General features: G+C 43.4%; 1 protein-coding gene across 1 annotated transcript in view; it reads left to right on the top strand.

Moving 5' to 3' along the window:
* Positions 1–18,477, top strand: part of slc5a5 (solute carrier family 5 member 5) — a gene marked incomplete at both ends in the record, with an annotated part of 44,238 nt that extends 25,761 nt beyond the window's left edge. Inside the window, 6 exons of the mRNA XM_084308485.1 lie at positions 3,321–3,391; positions 5,487–5,573; positions 6,525–6,724; positions 7,617–7,714; positions 16,049–16,134; positions 18,457–18,477. Of these exons, the coding sequence (XP_084164611.1) occupies positions 3,321–3,391; positions 5,487–5,573; positions 6,525–6,724; positions 7,617–7,714; positions 16,049–16,134; positions 18,457–18,477 (563 nt within the window). The remainder of the gene's footprint in view (positions 1–3,320; positions 3,392–5,486; positions 5,574–6,524; positions 6,725–7,616; positions 7,715–16,048; positions 16,135–18,456) is intronic.
* Positions 18,478–19,862: the final 1,385 nt, after the last annotated feature.

The raw sequence follows: 19,862 nt of genomic DNA, 5'->3' as shown, positions 1-19,862 counted from the left end.
GGTTAACAACTTTAATAATTTTTTTGTAAATATTGGACCAGAATTAGCGGGGAAAATCCCAGATCCAGACACTCCTGAAGACATAAAAGACAATTACATTGAAAGAAATCCTAGTTCAATGTTTCTGGAAGCGGTAGATGAAAATGAAATTATAGAAACTACTAATAAATGTAAAAACAAGACATCTACAGACAGTAATGAAATAGATATGAAAATAGTAAAAAATGTCATTAGTGGGATTTCAAAACCACTCACGCACATCTGCAATTTATCATTCAAAACTGGTCGATTTCCGAATAAAATGAAAATAGCAAAAGTCATACCTCTGTTCAAGACTGGAGATAAACACCACTTCACAAATTATAGGCCTGTTTCTCTACTTCCCCAGTTTTCAAAAATATTAGAAAAACTCTTCAACAACAGATTAGATAAATTCATTGATAAACATAATTTACTCACCGATAGCCAGTATGGATTCAGAACACACCGGTCAACATCACTAGCGTTAATAGAACTCATTGAAAAAATCACAAATTCCATAGATAAAAAAAAAACATGTAGCTGGAGTATTCATTGACCTAAAAAAAGCATTTGATACTATTAATCATGATATATTAATCAGGAAATTGGAGAGATATGGGATCAGGGGGGTAGTATTGGACTGGGTGAGAAGCTATCTAAATAAAAGACAACAATTTGTGACAATGAGAGATTATAAATCTGAATGTTTGGACATTGCTTGTGGTGTCCCCCAGGGGTCAGTGTTGGGTCCAAAACTGTTCATCTTGTACATTAACGAGATATGTAAAGTATCCAATATATTTAAATGTATTTTATTTGCGGATGACACTAATCTTTTTTTTTCTGGTGAGAATGTCCAGCAGCTTTTAGAGGTCATCACATCTGAAATGAAGAAATTGAAGGAATGGTTTGATAGAAACAAATTATCATTGAACTTGAGCAAAACTAAAATTATGTTGTTTGGAAACTGTAGATTGGATACTCAGGTACAAGTTAAAATAAATGATGTGATTATTGAAAGAGTTTATGAAAATAAATTCCTAGGTGTAATAATAGACCATAAAATCTGTTGGAAACCTCACATAAAACATGTCCAATCTAAACTCTCACGAAGCATTTCAGTCATGAGTAAAGTAAAGCACATTCTGGATAGAAAATCACTCTACATTCTCTACTGTTCACTAGTTTTACCATATTTAAATTACTGTGCTGAAGTCTGGGGAAACAATTATAAGTCTACACTACAACCACTTTTTATACTCCAAAAAAGGGCCATAAGGATAGTTGACATTGCAGGTTATCGTGATCACACTAACATATTGTTTTTGGAGTCAAAGACATTGAAGTTAAATGATCTTGTGGAATTTAAAACGGCACAATTAATGTATAAAGCAAAAAGTCATGCACTTCCAAGAAACATTCAAGAATTGTTATTTGATAGGGAGGGGGGTTATAATCTGAGGGGAGAACACAATTTAAAGGTGCTAAACATACGCACTACCATGAGAAAACACTGCATCTCGATATGTGGAGTGAAACTGTGGAACAGTCTAAATGTGGTGCTAAAGCAATGTCCAAACATGAGACAATTCAAACTGATGTATAAGGAAATTATGTTATAAAGTTGAGATATCAGAGCGAGCAGGTAGCGATAGCTTCAATTCAATCGGTTCGGATGCTTTGAATGAAATGAAAATGTAAACACTGGCCAGACACCGGCAGTCTCAGTGCCCGCCCCCCTCGACGTTAGCAGGTAGCACTGAAATCACTGCGCCCAGAGGAGTGGTTAGGCAAAAGATTGTTCCGAGTATATTTGCTTATAAAACGTAATTGTCTAATTCAATTATTTTTTATTTCTCCACGTGGTGAATACACAGGTCACAACATGTTTACATGAACGTTTTGGAGTTGTATTTGGAGTGTATTTGGTGACTGTATACACTGTAAGGGAACGTCAGGCTCCTGTCCTCCCCCACTTCCAGTGATGAAGCTAAGATATGCTAACAGAGCGACTGTTCCCAAAGCTAAATGCACGCACAGAGACAAAAAAGGTATGTATCTTCTTGTCTAACTCCAGGGAAGATGTTAAATAAGCTAATTTCCCAAAATGTTGGAGTTTTCCTTTAAGGAGAAGGGGGAAAATAAACAACAAAAAACAACCTTTACAGGTGGAAGCCTCAAAGTGAGTATTTAAGAAAATAAGTAAAGTCCAAAAAACAGGACGACACTCAAAAAAGAGGTATTGTAGACAAATAAATAAGCCACAAAGGCAACTCCTAAAAACAGAGTTTATATTGAAAACATAAAACAATAAACCTCCACCAAGGGAGTTTATGTGCAGAAGTAGGCAAAGGACAGTTCCAAAAGAACACAAGAAACCACTACCATAAAAGGCTCAACCTCTATAAAATAAAGTGTAAAATAAGCCAGTAGCCCAAAACAAGGATGGCTACAAAGAAGGCTAAATGCTGAATATGGCAGCACTACACTTTAATATAATAAGCCTGACCAAAAGGATAGCCAACACAAGGAAATGAAAAAGCAGTTCATGCAAGATTCAAGACTCAGCTTTGCCATAGGCACAGCTGCACTGAATCAGGTACAATCAAGCCCACACACCTGCAGACCCATGAGGCAATTAACCACAGAGGCCAGTGATTGACAGCTATCCCTCACAGGAGACGAAATAGCCCTCACAAAAATAATGCAAAAACCATGACAGATTGTGCACCAGGAGATACGTTTTTGTTTGCTAACATGTTGTCCTAAAAGATGAGACTATGGGTGGCGGTACGCTGGTCAACATTTTGGGCAACGTGATAAGGCAACATGCTAGGGCAACGTGATAAGGCAATGTGCTCGCCAACAGGAAATTAAATGAGACTAGTGAGATTAGTATATAAAATACACTTTAGTACTATATAATATATATATTAATATAGTATATTTGTGTCTGGGAGACAAGAGGTTTCCATGCAATCAGTACAAACATGTTAAGACAGGCGCTTGTCCAACAATGTTGCCCAACAATGTTGACCAGTGTATCACAACCTTACGACACCTTGCTAACTTGGAGCAAAGGGGAGCTCCAAATTCTAATAGTTTCTTTTTATCTTTATACTTTAATCTTAATGTGTTATTTTATGTCTTGCTTGCTGTTATGTGACAATAAGGTAATTTACCCCACAGGGACATTACAATCTAATACTAGGTGAGGAGGAGTTCTCACTAGGCTGCCTCCAACTCAACATATCAACCTCAGTCGAAGTAATTCTATGTGAATATGTCCTTCTTCTCAGCGTTGTTGTACGGGGCTGGTTGTGTCACAGTGGCTGCTCTCACTACTCTGCTGGACTGGGGAGTACTTCAGGTACACGGCTCCTTTGCTGCATTTACATATCATCATGGTCTTTTAGATAAACCAAGCCAACCCATTATTTCAAATTCATTCATATGTATCAGCATAATTGCAGAACGCCTAGAGGCTTTTAAATCGCTGCTTAAAATGCACCTCCTTTCCCTGGCCTTTGACCAGAGTTAGCCTGCCACCTGTACACTACGTTTGCTGTTACTCTGGACTTTTTATAAATGTTCTTGTTTCTTTTATAATAATAATAATATAATTTAATAATAACTGGACTTTGGAGAAGTCTTTATTCGGCATGCAGGCAGACACACACGCGATGGGCGGCACACACACATGCAGTTAGTTGGGTCGCCAATGCGATTGAGTCTCTGCACTTGACCCCCGTCGTCCTTCCCCCCAAGGGCAGCCGGGAGCCGATAGGGGCGTCGGCGAGGGACCGCGCCCCGGGGACCAATCCAAGTGCTCCTGTCCGTCTTCGTCAGGGACACGACAGCGTTAGCGATCTGTTGTGCATGTTTTTCCATTGGGTTTCTCTTATCAGGGGGGGACCCTTGCGAGCACGGGGAGAACATGCAAACTCCACACAGAAAGGCCTGGGTACCCCCACCTGGGTACCTGGCAATGCGGAACTCTGGACCTTCTAGCTGTGAGGCGACAGTGTTAACCACTACACCACTGTGCCGCCTGTATTGCACTTTGCTCTTGTATTCTTAAGTGTACTATACCTTTTTCTGTAATTTTAGTGTATTTTATTTGTTACTGCATTGTATGTGTTTTTTATCATGTCCTACTTGTAAAGCACTTTGGTTGGCTTTTAGTCATTGTAAATGTGCTATATAAATAAAGCTGACTTGACTTGACTTGCTGAAGCTTTGGGTGGGAATGCTAAGATAATAACACAGACTCCCCATAAATCCTTCTCTAATATTCACAATAGAACAGGAGAGCAAGTATATTACAGTAACATCATGGCTGTGGTATGAGCTGGCATGAGCCGCAGATGTGCCTTGTAGATCATGACAGTTGTATTCATATTTATTCGACTATCACCTGTTCCGTGCACAAAGTGCTCACGTTGAAGGGATTTTGCATGCACTTATCACCTGTCCAGACAGGCTTAAACAAAGGATATATTTTGATTGGAAACAAAGCTGTACTGTAGCAAATGACACGTGACTCTCTGCCAATCAGATTATACCTTGCAGGTCCATTTTTCCATGGATAAAGTTGCTTTTATGTGCATCTGCTGATACAAATGAAGTAAAGTGTTATGAGGGCTCATGCATGAATTAATTGGAACCAATAGAGAATCCAGCGTAAAGAAAAGTGTACAGCACACTCCTACGCAGAGCTGCCTCTATGCCTGTATGTCACACAGCCTGCCAAACAGAGCTGCCTGTATGTCACAGCCTGCCAAACAGCTGCCTGTATGTCACAGCCTGCCAAACAGAGCTGTCTGTATGTCACAGCATTATTAGAAAAGTCAAAGGGCTATCCTTCACTGTGTCAGGATGGCCGAGCGGTCTAAGGCGCCAGACTCAAGGATAAATGCCTTCCGTAGCAACGGGTATTCTGGTCTCCGAATGGAGGCGCGGGTTCGAATCCCGCTTCTGACACATAATCTTTTTTCAAAAAAAGAAAAATGTATCCAAAAGGGGATCAATAAAGGAATATCTTATCTTATATTATCTTTCTTGCGTAAGGAAACCATACCTTTAGGGCTGCGTTTATCATCGTTTAATGTACACAGTGAATGATGAAATTACATTTTTATTGAACTGATTTAAACTAATTTTCACTTATTTATAAAAGAGACTAAAAAACATGTTGGGAACAATAATATAATATTATTTATTCAATATGTTAAGTGAAAATAATACAAGTAAAGATAGCACCGGTTAGTTTACTTTGACGTCCAACTCTCTGCGTGGGAGTGTGTGTGTGCACTGTGCAGTAAACATGCATTGATGTGTTGTGGTCAAAACTATAACTACCGTGTGATCTTTTATGACATGACAATTCTGTGGTGACCTGCAGAAATGATGATCAGTTGATGCTCTTTGGTTTGCGTCTTCACATTATCTCCTCTGCTGTTCAGGGTTCATTCACGGCCATGGGTGTTGTCAGCGGTCCACTTCTGGGTGCTTTCATCCTGGGGATGTTTGTCCCAGCCACAAACCAGCTGGTGAGGTTGTCATTTTTTTTTATTTAGCCCTGGGAGCATTGGGAAAACAACAAGGTTGGACAGCAGCATTGGGAAGATGTTTAGTTAGTGTGTAGCTATTATTCTTTTACTAGTCTTTGTTTAGCCCACCACAACATTGGTTAAGAGATTACTGTAATGGTAGTAATCGTAATAATCTTAACTACCCACCTCATACTATAGTCTACCCATATACTCTGTATGATAGCATGTACAACAGTGCTGTATATACAGCATATTTACATTTATATTTTAATATTTACAGCATATACTGTATATATCCATATTTGTCTGAATATAGTATACCTGCATATAACCCCTCTATATACTTACTTATACACCTGCATATAACCCATAGCTCTGTATGATAGCATGTACAATAATGCTTTATATACCATATACTGTATATATTTATTCTCACCACATATACTGTATATCCTGTACTTACATGCACATAGTCCTTTTACATATCTTTATTTTTTATTTTTTTATTATTATCTTTTCCCCCCTCCTTTTTCCGATTTTTCTCCCATCCCACTGTTGGTCGTTATGCCAATTCCCAACCCCCTTCCTGGTTGTTGTGCATGCCACCTGACCGCTTCCTTTTACATATCTTAAGGTACTATATCTATATCTGTACATAGCCTACTCTTACTAGTTACACTGCTGGCCAGTAGGACTACTACCATACTGTCTTTATACCTGTATCACTGTACATATCATACTACATCTAAGAGTCATGATACAGTACATAATAATTGGAATACACAGTAAAGTGACTAATGACACTTAGAAGGAAGATGGAGAAATTTGTGAACAATAGAAACTTGTTGCATGGTGCAGTCTCTGAGGATCTGATCAAAATGGCTGTTTTGATCTTTTGATCAGACTTTTCAGGTTCTAGACATTCATCCCCCTTGTTTTTGTTTCCAGGGGGTGTTCTCTGGTATATCAGCGGGCTTCCTCGTCTCCTTGTGGCTGGCCATTGGTTCGACACTTTATCCACCAAGTGGGGAAACCATGGGGGTCCTGCCCAGCCATGCGGGAACGTGTGTATCTAGCAACATCACACTCAGCAGTGGACTAAGCACAGGCCTAGCCTCTGTCCCCACGGTTCAGCCGGGTCAACACGGGTGAGCGCACCGCCGAGCTCAACATGACTTACATTGACTGACTCAAATTCCTTCCTCTCTGTTCAGTGGTTCACGGTTTCCCCTGTTGCATGGGAATCAAAAGGAAATCGACTCCTCCTCATGCCAACACTGAAAGATGTATATCAGCAGCTTTGCTTACTCAGTTATTCATAATAAAAAAAACACAGGGCCTTTAATTCCCCGCAAAGAATCGACAACTGTGTTTTTAAACTTTACAAAATCACTAACCTTAAGTGAACCCCTATTTTGAAGAGTGTGGAAGTGGAGCCGCAGTCTGTCTCTCCGTGGTGAGCGCTTCATGTACACTTTAGTTTGAAACGCTTCACCACTCCATGATCTGCAATCTATTATCAATAATAGATTCAAAAATAAAATATTAAATCATAATATATTAAATCATAATAGATTCAATCATAATAGATTCAATCATAGATCTGCAATCTATTATCAATCTATTATTATTAAGGAGGCTAGCTCACTAGATATTTTCAAAAGTAAGCTAAAAACATGCCTTTTAAAACATTCTGCAATTGTACACTCATTACATCCACACTGTGATTATTGTACTGTAAATGAAAGCTATTTTATTGCACTGCTTTTATTCTGTCACTTTTATGCTAATTGTATGTCTATTTTATGTCCATTTGTGTTTATTTTATTGCTGTGAAAAACGTTGGGCTGCAATTCTTGTATGAAAGGTGCTATACAAATAACGTTTATAATTATTATAATTATTATTATTATTATTATTATTATTATTATCTGATACGATGGAACCGTGTATTTGTTAACCGATTTTTGTCCCATTCTGAATCAGTCAATCTCATTTAACATAAGGTTGGTAACTTGAACCTTTTCGTCCATGCACCAGGGCTCTGCAGAACTTCTACTCTTTGTCCTACCTCTACTTCGGTGCCGTGGGAACAAGCTCAGTGGTGCTGGTTGGGATACTAGTGAGCTATATCACAGGTAAGAAGATCCTTCTATAGCCAAAGAGGGTGGAAATCGTTTTCAAACTGTTTCTTTTCAGACCATTCAGAAATGTCTATTTGAAAGCTGCTTCATGGGAAATTGGCACCCTGTGGCCGTGAGATTGATTGATTGATTGATTGATTGATTGATTGAGAGGTAACTGTTGTGAAGGGCCAGATTAAACCGAATATATATATTTATTTATATATATATATTTAATTGTATTTGTATATTCTCTAATATTCCCTGATATCCCTTGTATATTCCTTGTACAATATGCATTGAATATCCATTCTAGCCTACTGAACATCCCATAATAGTCTCCATTCTACTATTGGTCGAGACCTTGGTGCCAGGCTGCCATACCCCCCAGACCCAGTTCAAACGTACCGCTCAACATGTACGAACAAGTCCTAGTTCCGCGTAGGAATCTGGCTACCGCACCACTAACGGTACTATTTGTTCATAGTGCGTATATATACTGCGCTACTAAAGTAGGACTTCCTTTTCAGTCCAGTTTCTTACCCTCCAATAGAGTCACAGACGTAAAGCCTCCCCGCGACGCCACGTGTGGGAGTAAGGCCAAGTTCGGCCTACCATCGGTATTGAGACATCGTGTATATTAATATTTGAATAGTCATATTTGGCACTATATCGTCGAGTTGGACGTAGTCTATTAAGCTAATAATAGTCTGTTAATATATAGTGCTTCGTACGGTGAGAATACTACCGTAGTCAGCACCCCATCGTTTCGGGCAGAGAACTGGCTGCTTATCCAGGATGATCGACCCCATGTGAGATTGCACCCGAGGAGCCCCAGAGCCGACGAGCGAGTGGACCTGCATACCGGATTATTCTACCGACGACAGCCCGCCTTCCCAGGCACGGATTATGCTTTGTGTACAGTGATTATTCCATGGATAAAGACCCCCGACACTGCCGTGTGTTGGAACCCCCCCCCCCCTGGAGAGGACGCAAGGTGAGGAGGCGCTCTGCAAGACGAGGTCGCTTCACGTCTCTCCTCCGTGGACCGGAGAGAGCCGGCCCACAGAGAGTCCAGCTGCTTTCATCTGTGGTCCAAGGATCGCTGGCGCATTGAACTGCACTACTGTGGGTTCACCCAGGATACCCTTAGCCGGACGAGGCAGCCAGACTCTACCCCCCCCCCCCCCTCCTACTCCTGTTGTCTTACAAGCGACCGGATTAACCCCCCTAGTGTATCCAGTCTTATAATCATTAAAGTATCATTGCTGTTATTCCTTAACTATTCCAGGTCGTATATTTACCACCTGCGCCATCAGAGATTGGACATTCTCTATTGATATACCGACGAATACTCTTTGCCATAAAAGTGCATACTATTTCAATTCATAAATGTAATTAAGTGATTAAGTGCTTGCTCTACACACCATTGCTGTGTAGGAATAAATACATACTTCGACTTCGTACATTTGTGTTGGATCCGTTTCATCTACGTGAGTGTTTATCATAATATATTTATGCCGAGTACTGGGTGGCCGAATATAAAGTACAAAGGTAGTGGTAGTAAGTATCATATCTAGTAATACAGTCAGGGAATTGTACCCCTCAGTTACAATTGGTCCTTCGAGCCGGATGGTAATTAGTGTAATATTAATATAGTGTTATTAATATTGAAATGGCCTATGATGAACACTCCACGAAACGATCCTCCTAACCAACGCCCGCAGCGCGAACGACGGCTCCCTCAGTACTTAGAGGCTTACGCTGTCAGTCAACAACCTAGTCTTCTACTAACAGTAAACGCGGTAAAACTAGAAAGTAAAAGTATGTCTAACCCCAACGCCCAGACTACCCCGACCATAGATTGATTGATTGATTGAAAAGTTTATTAACAGATTGCAGAATGGGTACAGTACAGTACATCTCAATACATACAATTGTTAAGGGGATGCAGACCAGAGAAAGACTTTCGTCTTGTTTACACCAGGGTCCCCCATTTTCAATTCATCATAACATATATGACATACATGACATACAGATAGACAGTACTGCTACATCTATACATTTATGACATATCAGATTTGCAAATACAGTACTGTTTGTGATACAAAAGTGTCCAGAAAAGGAGTGTATATACATTTGGCGTAGAAACTGTACATTGGAGGAGGTTGGTGGGGTGGGGTTGGGTGAGGGCTGTACATTGGAGGTGGGGGGGGGGGGGGGGGGGGTTGGGTAGGGGACACACACACATTTTACACTGTACATTGGAATATTGACAAAGCCTTACTTGGTCATTTACTGTACAACTAGGTTAGGACATTTGTAGGGGCCAGTTTCGAATTGCAGTCTCACGTAGGTGTTTTTTGAGAGTGTTTTTGAAGGTGGGTAGTGATTCACATTCCTTTACAGCTTTAGGCAGGGCGTTCCACATTGATGTGGCATAATTGCGAAACGTGTTTAGTCCCTTGTTTGAGCCGAATCTGGGTTTTACATGATTTGTGGAGCTCCCTCTGGTGTTGTGATCGTGGTATTCACTGACCTTTGGGAAGTATTTTGACATGTACATGGGTACCTTGGTCGCGTAGTGTATCTTGTAGACCAGGCCCATTGCAAGTTGCTGTACTCTGTCGTCTACTCTAAGCCATCCTAGGTTGTCAAAGTGGGCAGGGGTGAGGTGGGTTCTAGGAGTCAGGTCAAGTAGTAGTCTGACTAGCTTGTTTTGAGATGTTTGTAATTTGTTTTTTAGTGCCTTTGAGGTGCTTTGGTACCATGAGGTGCAAGCATAGTCGTAGTACCCTTGAATGAGTGCTCCTGCTAGAGTCTTCAGGGTATTCTTGTTTACCAGAGAGGAGATCCGGTACAAGAATCGCGTTCGTTGGTTGACTTTTTTTATTACATTGGATGCCATTTTGTCACAGGAAAGATTAGCCTCTAGGATGGAACCCAGGTAGGTAATTTCATCTTTCCTTGTGATAATATTGTCACCCACTGTAACCGAGAAGCCGTCGGTCTTGCTGAGTTTGTTATTTGAACCGAAGAGAATGGACTCTGTTTTGCCCATGTGTAATGATAGTTTGTTGTCGGCGAGCCATATGCAGATTTTGCCTAGTTCCGAGCTGAGGGCTTTTTCAACCTGTAACTTGTTCTTGTCAGAGACCAGCAGGGCTGAGTCGTCCGCAAACAGGAACAAGTTGCAGTCACAAGCTGACGACATGTCATTTGCATAAATTAGGAATAGTAGCGGTCCTAGTATGCTTCCTTGTGGAACACCACAGCTCACTGTGAGGGGGGGTTCTAATGTAACTGACCAAGTTCACGGTGGGGACCAGTGGGAACCAGACATGACTTCACACCCCGCCAGTACTGAAGAAGTAGTCCCCGATGAGTCCCGGGAGGAATACAACGCTACCGAGAGAGAACTCGGCACGGAAGAAGACGGGGAGAGCACCGTGGAGAAAGAGCTCCAAGGCTCCGCAAGGAGTACCCCGAGGGAAGGCTCCCCTATACAACCGCCTTCTCCCAGCGAGGCAGAGAGGACCCTACAGCAGGCCTTCCTCATCAGCCTGAACGCCGCTGCTGAACGCGACCGACTGCAGATCCAGCAGCGGAGCGAAGAAGAGCATATACGTCTAGAAATAAGACGCATTCAGAGGGAAGAGAATGTGGCCCGAGACCGAGCAGACAGCCAGCGAGCGCTGAACGCGACCGACTGCAGATCCAGCAGCGGAGCGAAGAAGAGCATATACGTCTAGAAATAAGACGCATTCAGAGGGAAGAGAATGTGGCCCGAGACCGAGCAGACAGCCAGCGAGCAGCTGCTGGTGCTCTACGGGACGCAGAGCGCGACAGACAGCAAGCGCAACTAATAGAACAGCTGATCAGACGGACAACACCCTCTCCCTCCGCCAGAGGCTCCAGGAACTCGTCTAGACACACCTCCAGGGCGGCATCCCCTAGCCGAGTAAACAACCCTGAACTTGACCAACAGACGAGGTCTATACCCCCCACAGACCACCTCCCCCCACCGGTCCAAGCGAGACCTAGCAACCGGGAAGGAGCAGCATATCCTGTGGAGAGGCTAAACCAGAGACTACAAGCACTGGATGACCTAACTGAAGACGAAGAGGAAGAGGAGGAGAACCACGCCCGACGACAGCACAGTACTCTACCGGACCAGGAGGTCCGGTACAGCCCAGGCTATACTCCCGCGGAGCTGCGCTACAGACCCCCGAATCTATACCCGGGTGAGCACGACGCACGACCCGCACCGAGGAACAGCACCTGGACAAGCGGGCCATGGTACACTGCCGGTACCAGCCCATACCAAGGAGCGGGAGGAGACTCGCCTAGGAGGCCTCTCCCCAACGCTCGCCGATGTATCCACAGTCAGCGTCATACATTGGCACGCCTATGGTACCCGACTTCACCCAAGAGAACCGGGCCCAGTATACAGAACTCCGCATGTGTCTGGAGACCATGTTGGTGGATGTATTGGATGAACGCCATAAATACGCCATCCTACTGAAGCACTTAAAGGTACCCCGCGCACATAATATAGCGCTCGCCTACGCGACTTCCACCACCCCATACACAGCAGCGCTGGTAGCATTGGACCAGAGGTATGGGCGCATATGGGATTACGTGATCCAGGAGATCCGACACATCGACCGCTTACCCCCAGCAATAGACAATCGAGCACTGGACGACCTGTCCATCAGAGTGCAGTCCCTGGTAGGGATGTTGGGAGCGCAGAGAGAGAAGGGGAGGCATGAACTTTACGCCAACTCAAATGTGGAAAGGATCTTGGAGAAGCTGCCGCCCGCTCGACAGGAGCGTTTTAGGCGGCAGAGAGACCACCGAGACCCGAATGGCCCCGAACCGAACCTCCTCGATCTAGCAGACTTCCTGGCGAGAGAAGTCAGCAGCCTACGGCTAGATACATTCGGACGGAGCACCCCTGGCTCCAGAGAAGGAACCAGACGACTAAATGATGGAAGAAGATCGGTGACTGTGATGCACCAATCGGAGTCAGTACCGAGCAGCAGGAGCCACAGTACCCCCTCCAGAACGGAGAAGTGGAAGATAGTGTGCCCCTACTGTGAGAAAGAACACTGGCTAGCGCAATGTGACTCCTTCCCCAAGCTGAACGCGGAGGAAGCAAGTCAATGGATAAAGTCCAACAAGCGCTGTTTTCGCTGTGCGCGCTCACACATGGCAGCCGAATGCCGCTTAAAGAAAAGGTGCACCAAGTGCGATGGAGCCCATCTGGACATACTTCACGACAGTAACAGACGGCGCCCTTCACCCGCACCATCCAGCAGCAAAGCGAGCGTCATGTACATCGATCCCGCCAGCAGCAGTGGAGCCCGAGTACTCCTAAAAGTAGTGCGTGTGACACTAAGCTACCAGAATAAAGTCCTGGACACTTACACCGTCCTCGATGACGGGTCAGAGAAGACCCTTCTGCTCGCCTCCGCTGCGGCCCAGCTAGGGCTGCGGGGAAGCGAAACCCAAATGACAATTCGGACAATAAGACGAGATTTGAAGACGATAAAGGGCGAGAATGTCTCATTCTCTATCGCAGCAAGCGGCCAGCCTGAGCGACGGTACCAGATTACAGACGCTTTCACCAGCCAAGAAATAGGACTGTCGCGGTACACATACCCCGTCGCCAAGCTGATGGAGAAATATGCACATCTGCGCAAGTTACCGATCCCGCTCATAGACAATGCTATGCCGACCCTGTTGATAGGCTCCGACCATGCAGACCTCATTGTCCCGATGGACCGGGTTCATACCGGACCCCGAGGCTGTCCTGCAGCAGTCGAGACCCGTTTGGGATGGACTCTCCAAGGCCCGCTCGCCAAATCTCTCAACCGAAGTACAGCCACTAGATGTCTCCACTCCCGAGTCACAGAGGGAGAAACCGCACTCCTGCAACACGTAGAGCGGTTATGGACCTTGGAACAAATGCCCTTTAAGAACGGAAAGAAAGACATTCGCTCTAAAGATGACATTTACGCCATTCACCTCCTCGAGACAGGGACCAAGAGAGTCCCGGTCAACGGCGTGTTGAGATACGCCACGCCACTCCTGCGGCGAGAAGGAATGCCTACTTTCCACGCCAAGACAGACGCCACAGAACGGTACCTGCTGAACACGGAGCGGCGCTTAGCCAAGAACCCCGCCCAAGAGAGTGTATACCGCGCTGAGATTGAGAAGCTCATCACAGCGGGACACGTCACAAAGATGGACATTAAAGAGGCCGACCAGACCACTGAATCGTGGTACGTGCCTCACCACAAGGTCCATCACAACGGTAAAGACCGCATAGTATTTAACTGCAGCTACCAGATCGGATCCCAAAATCTGAATAAAGAGTTACTGCCCGGTCCCACACTCGGCCCCTCCCTACTCGGCGTTCTACTCCGCTTCCGCCAGGAAAAGGTGGCCATCAGCGGGGACATTAAAGGAATGTTCCTGCAGGTGAGATTAGTAGAGGAGGACAAGCCCCTGTTACGGTTCCTATGGAGAGAGAAGCCAGGAGATGAGCACCCAGCCATCTACCAATGGGAAGTCCTCCCCTTCGGAACGACGTGCAGCCCCTGCTGTGCTACATTTGCACTACAGAAACATGTAGCAGAGGACCCAGCAGCGGACGAAGAGGTCCGACACAGCGTAAAGAACAGCTTCTACGTAGACAACTGTCTACAAAGCCTTTCAACCCAGGAAACATGTACGAACAAGTCCTAGTTCCGCGTAGGAATCTGGCTACTGCACCACTAACGGTACTATTTGTTCATAGTGCGTATATATACTGCGCTACTAAAGTAGGACTTCCTTTTCAGTCCAGTTTCTTACCCTCCAATAGAGTCACAGACGTAAAGCCTCCCCGCGACGCCACGTGTGGGAGTAAGGCCAAGTTCGGCCTACCATCGGTATTGAGACATCGTGTATATTAATATTTGAATAGTCATATTTGGCACTATATCGTCGAGTTGGACGTAGTCTATTAAGCTAATAATAGTCTGTTAATATATAGTGCTTCGTACGGTGAGAATACTACCGTAGTCAGCACCCCATCGTTTCGGGCAGAGAACTGGCTGCTTATCCAGGATGATCGACCCCATGTGAGATTGCACCCGAGGAGCCCCAGAGCCGACGAGCGAGTGGACCTGCATACCGGATTATTCTACCGACGACAGCCCGCCTTCCCAGGCACGGATTATGCTTTGTGTACAGTGATTATTCCATGGATAAAGACCCCCGACACTGCCGTGTGTTGGAACCCCCCCCCCCTGGAGAGGACGCAAGGTGAGGAGGCGCTCTGCAAGACGAGGTCGCTTCACGTCTCTCCTCCGTGGACCGGAGAGAGCCGGCCCACAGAGAGTCCAGCTGCTTTCATCTGTGGTCCAAGGATCGCTGGCGCATTGAACTGCACTACTGTGGGTTCACCCAGGATACCCTTAGCCGGACGAGGCAGCCAGACTCTACCCCCCCCCCCCCCTCCTACTCCTGTTGTCTTACAAGCGACCGGATTAACCCCCCTAGTGTATCCAGTCTTATAATCATTAAAGTATCATTGCTGTTATTCCTTAACTATTCCAGGTCGTATATTTACCACCTGCGCCATCAGAGATTGGACATTCTCTATTGATATACCGACGAATACTCTTTGCCATAAAAGTGCATACTATTTTAATTCATAAATGTAATTAAGTGATTAAGTGCTTGCTCTACACACCATTGCTGTGTAGGAATAAATACATACTTCGACTTCGTACATTTGTGTTGGATCCGTTTCATCTACGTGAGAGTGTTTATCATAATATATTTATGCCGAGTACTGGGTGGCCGAATATAAAGTACAAAGGTAGTGGTAGTAAGTATCATATCTAGTAATACAGTCAGGGAATTGTACCCCTCAGTTACAGTAACTGTACTGTGTTTAAGATAAGATAAGATAAGATATTCCTTTATTGACCCCCATGGGGAAGTTCAGGCATCATATCAGCATGGGGGGGGGTACAGGTATGGGCAAGGTAATAGAAGACATAAATATAGGCAATAAAATTATAGTAAGGATAAAAAACGAGGTAACTTTGGGCACAGTTTTACATTTGTGTTGCTCTTTCAGGTATCGCTGTTGGGAGGATGTTCTCTTGTTCAGCCAAACTTGGCCCAAACAATTTTTTTCATGAAATAATTCTTTAATGCAGGTTTAATTTCACATTCACTAACCCTTTTTCTGACTTATTTGTTTCGTAAAGTACGGTGACTATCATAATGTCTGCTGTGAACGTCGTTTGGTTTGATATTGAAGGTAAATTGCTGTATTCCTAAACACAGGACCAACAAAGAGGAATACTATCGCACCTGGTTTACTGTGGTGGGACCTGAAGAACCTGGACAACACCTCATCATCACAATACACAGTGAGCATGTGGCAGCAAGCTTGGAGGAGAATTGATGAGACGCCTAGAAGCAGGGACGTGCACAAGAATTTAGAGGGGCAGGTGCTCAAAGGCTGAAAAGGGCACTGGGCCTGTGCGTGTGTGAAGTGAGCGTGCGCAGCGCACAAGCCCGATTTTTGGGGGCCCTTTTTGGGGCGGGGGGGCCCCCTTTTTATGCTTTTTGGGGGGTTTTGGTGATCAAATATTGAATATTGAACTATAATAATCAGTGCAGGAGCTCACTTATCCTTGAAAGACACTTTTATCACTGACTTAAACTTGAAAATAAAACGTACAAAAAAATATCCGCATAAAAAGGGCACTTTTTTTATGAGGCACAAAAGGGCCCGAGCACCCTTTGGGCTCTATGTGTGCACGTGCCTGCCTAGAAGTAATTCAGTCTGAGCCAGGGAGTGTAAACACACAACATGCACACACTCACTTTAAACATTCACCTTTAAAGGAACACGCCAACATTTGGGGAAATTAGCTTACCGTCTTCTCCAGAGAGAGACAAGAAGATAGATACCAGTTTCCTCTCATAGCGTTCAGTAGAAAGCTATCTGGCTGCATGTTAGCCTAGCTTAGCACAATGAATGGAAGCAGACAGTAATGGGTAGCCTAGGCATTGTTCAACTAACACCTCTTCCGAAGGCTACCCGTCATTGTCCGCTTCCATTGTCTGATTTTGCTATTATTATTTTTAACTATTTTACTTTTCAGTCTTCATTATTATTTTATTTGTCATTTTTTATTGTCTTATGTTATTGTCTTGCTGTTTGTCTTATGCAGATATTTTTACTATCTTATCTAATTGTTTTATTATCATTTTTATCACTTTAATGTTTAGTTATTTTTTATCCTTTTGTTTATTTTTTGTTATCTGCATGAATGGTGGTATATGAATAAAGTTATTATTATTATTATAATAATAACTTAACACTATGATCGCCGGGGACGAGTTAAGACGTCATTCCTAGCCATGCTCATTCTGCCGAAGACGCCGTAACTCGTCTTTGATGTCAATATTTCAAAAATATTTCCCCTCCGGAGCCCTGAGACACAGTGCAAAGCTCCACTCAACTCTCTAGCGGTTCAAGAGCGCCATCTGGTGGCCGATCGGCAGATCGCCAACCGGAAATGAGCCTTTGAACCGGTAGTGCTCATCCATATGTGGTCCGGGCACTCGCTATCGTTAGAGAGACTCTGTCTTGACACAGTGAACATCGATCGGTGCAAATAACTCGAAAAAACAACATGATTTGGACGTATATACTATTATACAACCTGGAAATGGATCGGGCATTTCTCCATCCCATAATAGAAAAAATTCTGTTCCACGCTCATCTGCCAGCGGCACGAGGAAGCCACGGTAAGATTCAGCGTTATATTCTAACGTGTTCCATATAAACTGCTATGATGAACATATGACCCACTCTGGATGAATCATCTAACGCTGCCCACGGAATTATAAACGATCCCCCGCCCATCCGGTCATCATCAGATGACACGTAGTAACTTCTAGAACCACGTCCAGTTGACATTTTTTATCTCGCACAGATTCCTACCAAACTGTATTTGATCATCAATATAATGCATTTAGGGCTATAAATCACGTTCTGAAGAAAGCTGCAGAAAACGATAAAAACATACTTATACTTTAGACCATATTTTAGTATGAATATGTGAATGAAAACGTTTAACGTTGCTACACCCTGAACAATACATATAGGACATTGAATGGGCCATAATAATGGCAATTTAGCAATAGAATTTAAAAAGTTATAGCCCTGCAAAGAAGGGGAACTTCTCCATAGACAAATAGAGCTGGCGAGGGATGGTAAATTATGAATTTAACCCATGGCGATCAAAGTGTTAAGCCACTTTGAAATATTTACAATACTCTCTTCTTTTTGCAGGGTGGCCAGAGGACAGACGATCCACAGCTTGTGCCTTTGAATGACTTGCATAAAATAAATGTGAATGAATAGGAAGTATATGAAGTCAGTGGGAATAAGGGCTCCATGTGACCAACTAAGGTAAACAGGTCTGAATACATTTTGTTGTTTCGAAAAGGAGCAAGTGAAAGTAAAAGTAGTGGTACAGTCCAGATTCCTTCAATTGAGATAGTAAGCCATGTCTAAACATTTTTCATTTGATTTGAAAGGTTCTGTAAGTGGTATTTTCTTTGTTAAAATAAGTGGTCTAGATGTTAAATAATAGCTCTACATTCTGACAGCCATCACTGAGAGTGTTTTGGTCAGTAACATGGGTCTCCCAGTCCCTCCGCTCTGCAATACACAGATGATGGCTGTTGGAATGTAGCCCTAACACTTAACAAGAAAATACCACTTACAGCACCACTTGAACCCAGAACCTGGTGTAGCAACATATTACAATTTAGTCATTTAGCTCAGTGGTTCTCAACTGGTCTAGCCTCGGGACCCAACATTTTCCTTAGTCATTAAGTCGCGACCCAAATTTTTGCACGACTATGATTTATTTAAAAAAGAAATTGCAGTAATACACAACCTTTCAAAACGTGAAATAAACACAAAAAAGTGCAACAAAAGTGCAACTGGGGCTAAAAACCCAATGAAATAAAATAACAATAAATAATATATGCTTCTTAGCAGACTTCTTAGCTTAACATTACATAACAGACCTACAGTAAGTTTTGGGGAACTAATGGGATAACTGGGGTTGCAACAAAAGTGCAACTAGGGCTAAAAACACAATGAAATAAAATAACAATAATAAATAATATATGCTTCTTAGCAGACGTCTTAACTTAACATAACAGACCTAAGTTTGGGGAACTAATGGGATAACTGGGGATGCAACAAAAGTGAAACTAGGGCTAAAAACCCAATGAAATAAAATTCTAATAATAATAAATAATATATGCTTCTCTTAGCAGACTTCTTAGCTTAACATCCCAGGGAACTAATGGGATAACTGGGGATGTTGTTTGCTCCTGACATTGATTGATTGATTGATTGATTGATTGATTGATTGATTGATTGATTGATTGATTGATTGATTGATTGATTGAAAATGTTATTAACAGATTGCAGAATGGATACAATACAGTACAGCTCAATACACACAATTGTTAAGGGGATGCAGACCAGAGAAAGACGTTTGTCTTGTTTACATCAGGGTCCCCCATGTTCAATTCATCATATGACATACATGACATACAGATAGTCAGTACTGCTACATCTATACATTTATGACATACCAGATTTATAAATACAGTACTGTTTGTGATACAAAAAGAGTTTAAAACAGAGAGTATATACATTTGACGAAGAAACTGTACATTGGATGAGGTGGGGTGGGGGGTTGGGTAGGTGGGGTGGGGTGGGGTGGGGAGGGGGGAACTGTACATGGGAGATGGTTCGGGTGGGTGGGGGGGGGGGGGGGTACATTGGATTATCCACGAAACCTTACTGGGTTCCAAGAAGAGGGTCTTGTGTATTATTGGGTTAGGACATTTACATTGGAGGGGGTTGAGTTAGGACATTTACAGGGGCCAGTTTCGAATTGCAGTCTTCCGTAGGTGCTCCTTGAGAGTGGTTTTAAAAGTGGGTAGTGATTCACATTCCTTTACAGCTGTGGGTAGGGTGTTCCACATTGATGTGGCATAATTGCGACACGTGCTTAGTCCCTTGTTTGAGCCGAATCTGGGTTTAACATGATTTGTT

The sequence above is a fragment of the Notolepis coatsorum genome, assembly GCF_963971535.1.
Source record: "Notolepis coatsorum genome assembly, chromosome: 2".
Lineage (NCBI taxonomy): Eukaryota > Metazoa > Chordata > Actinopteri > Aulopiformes > Paralepididae > Notolepis > Notolepis coatsorum.
Note: the sequence above shows the minus strand (reverse complement) of the source record. Positions and strands in the feature narration are given on the sequence as shown.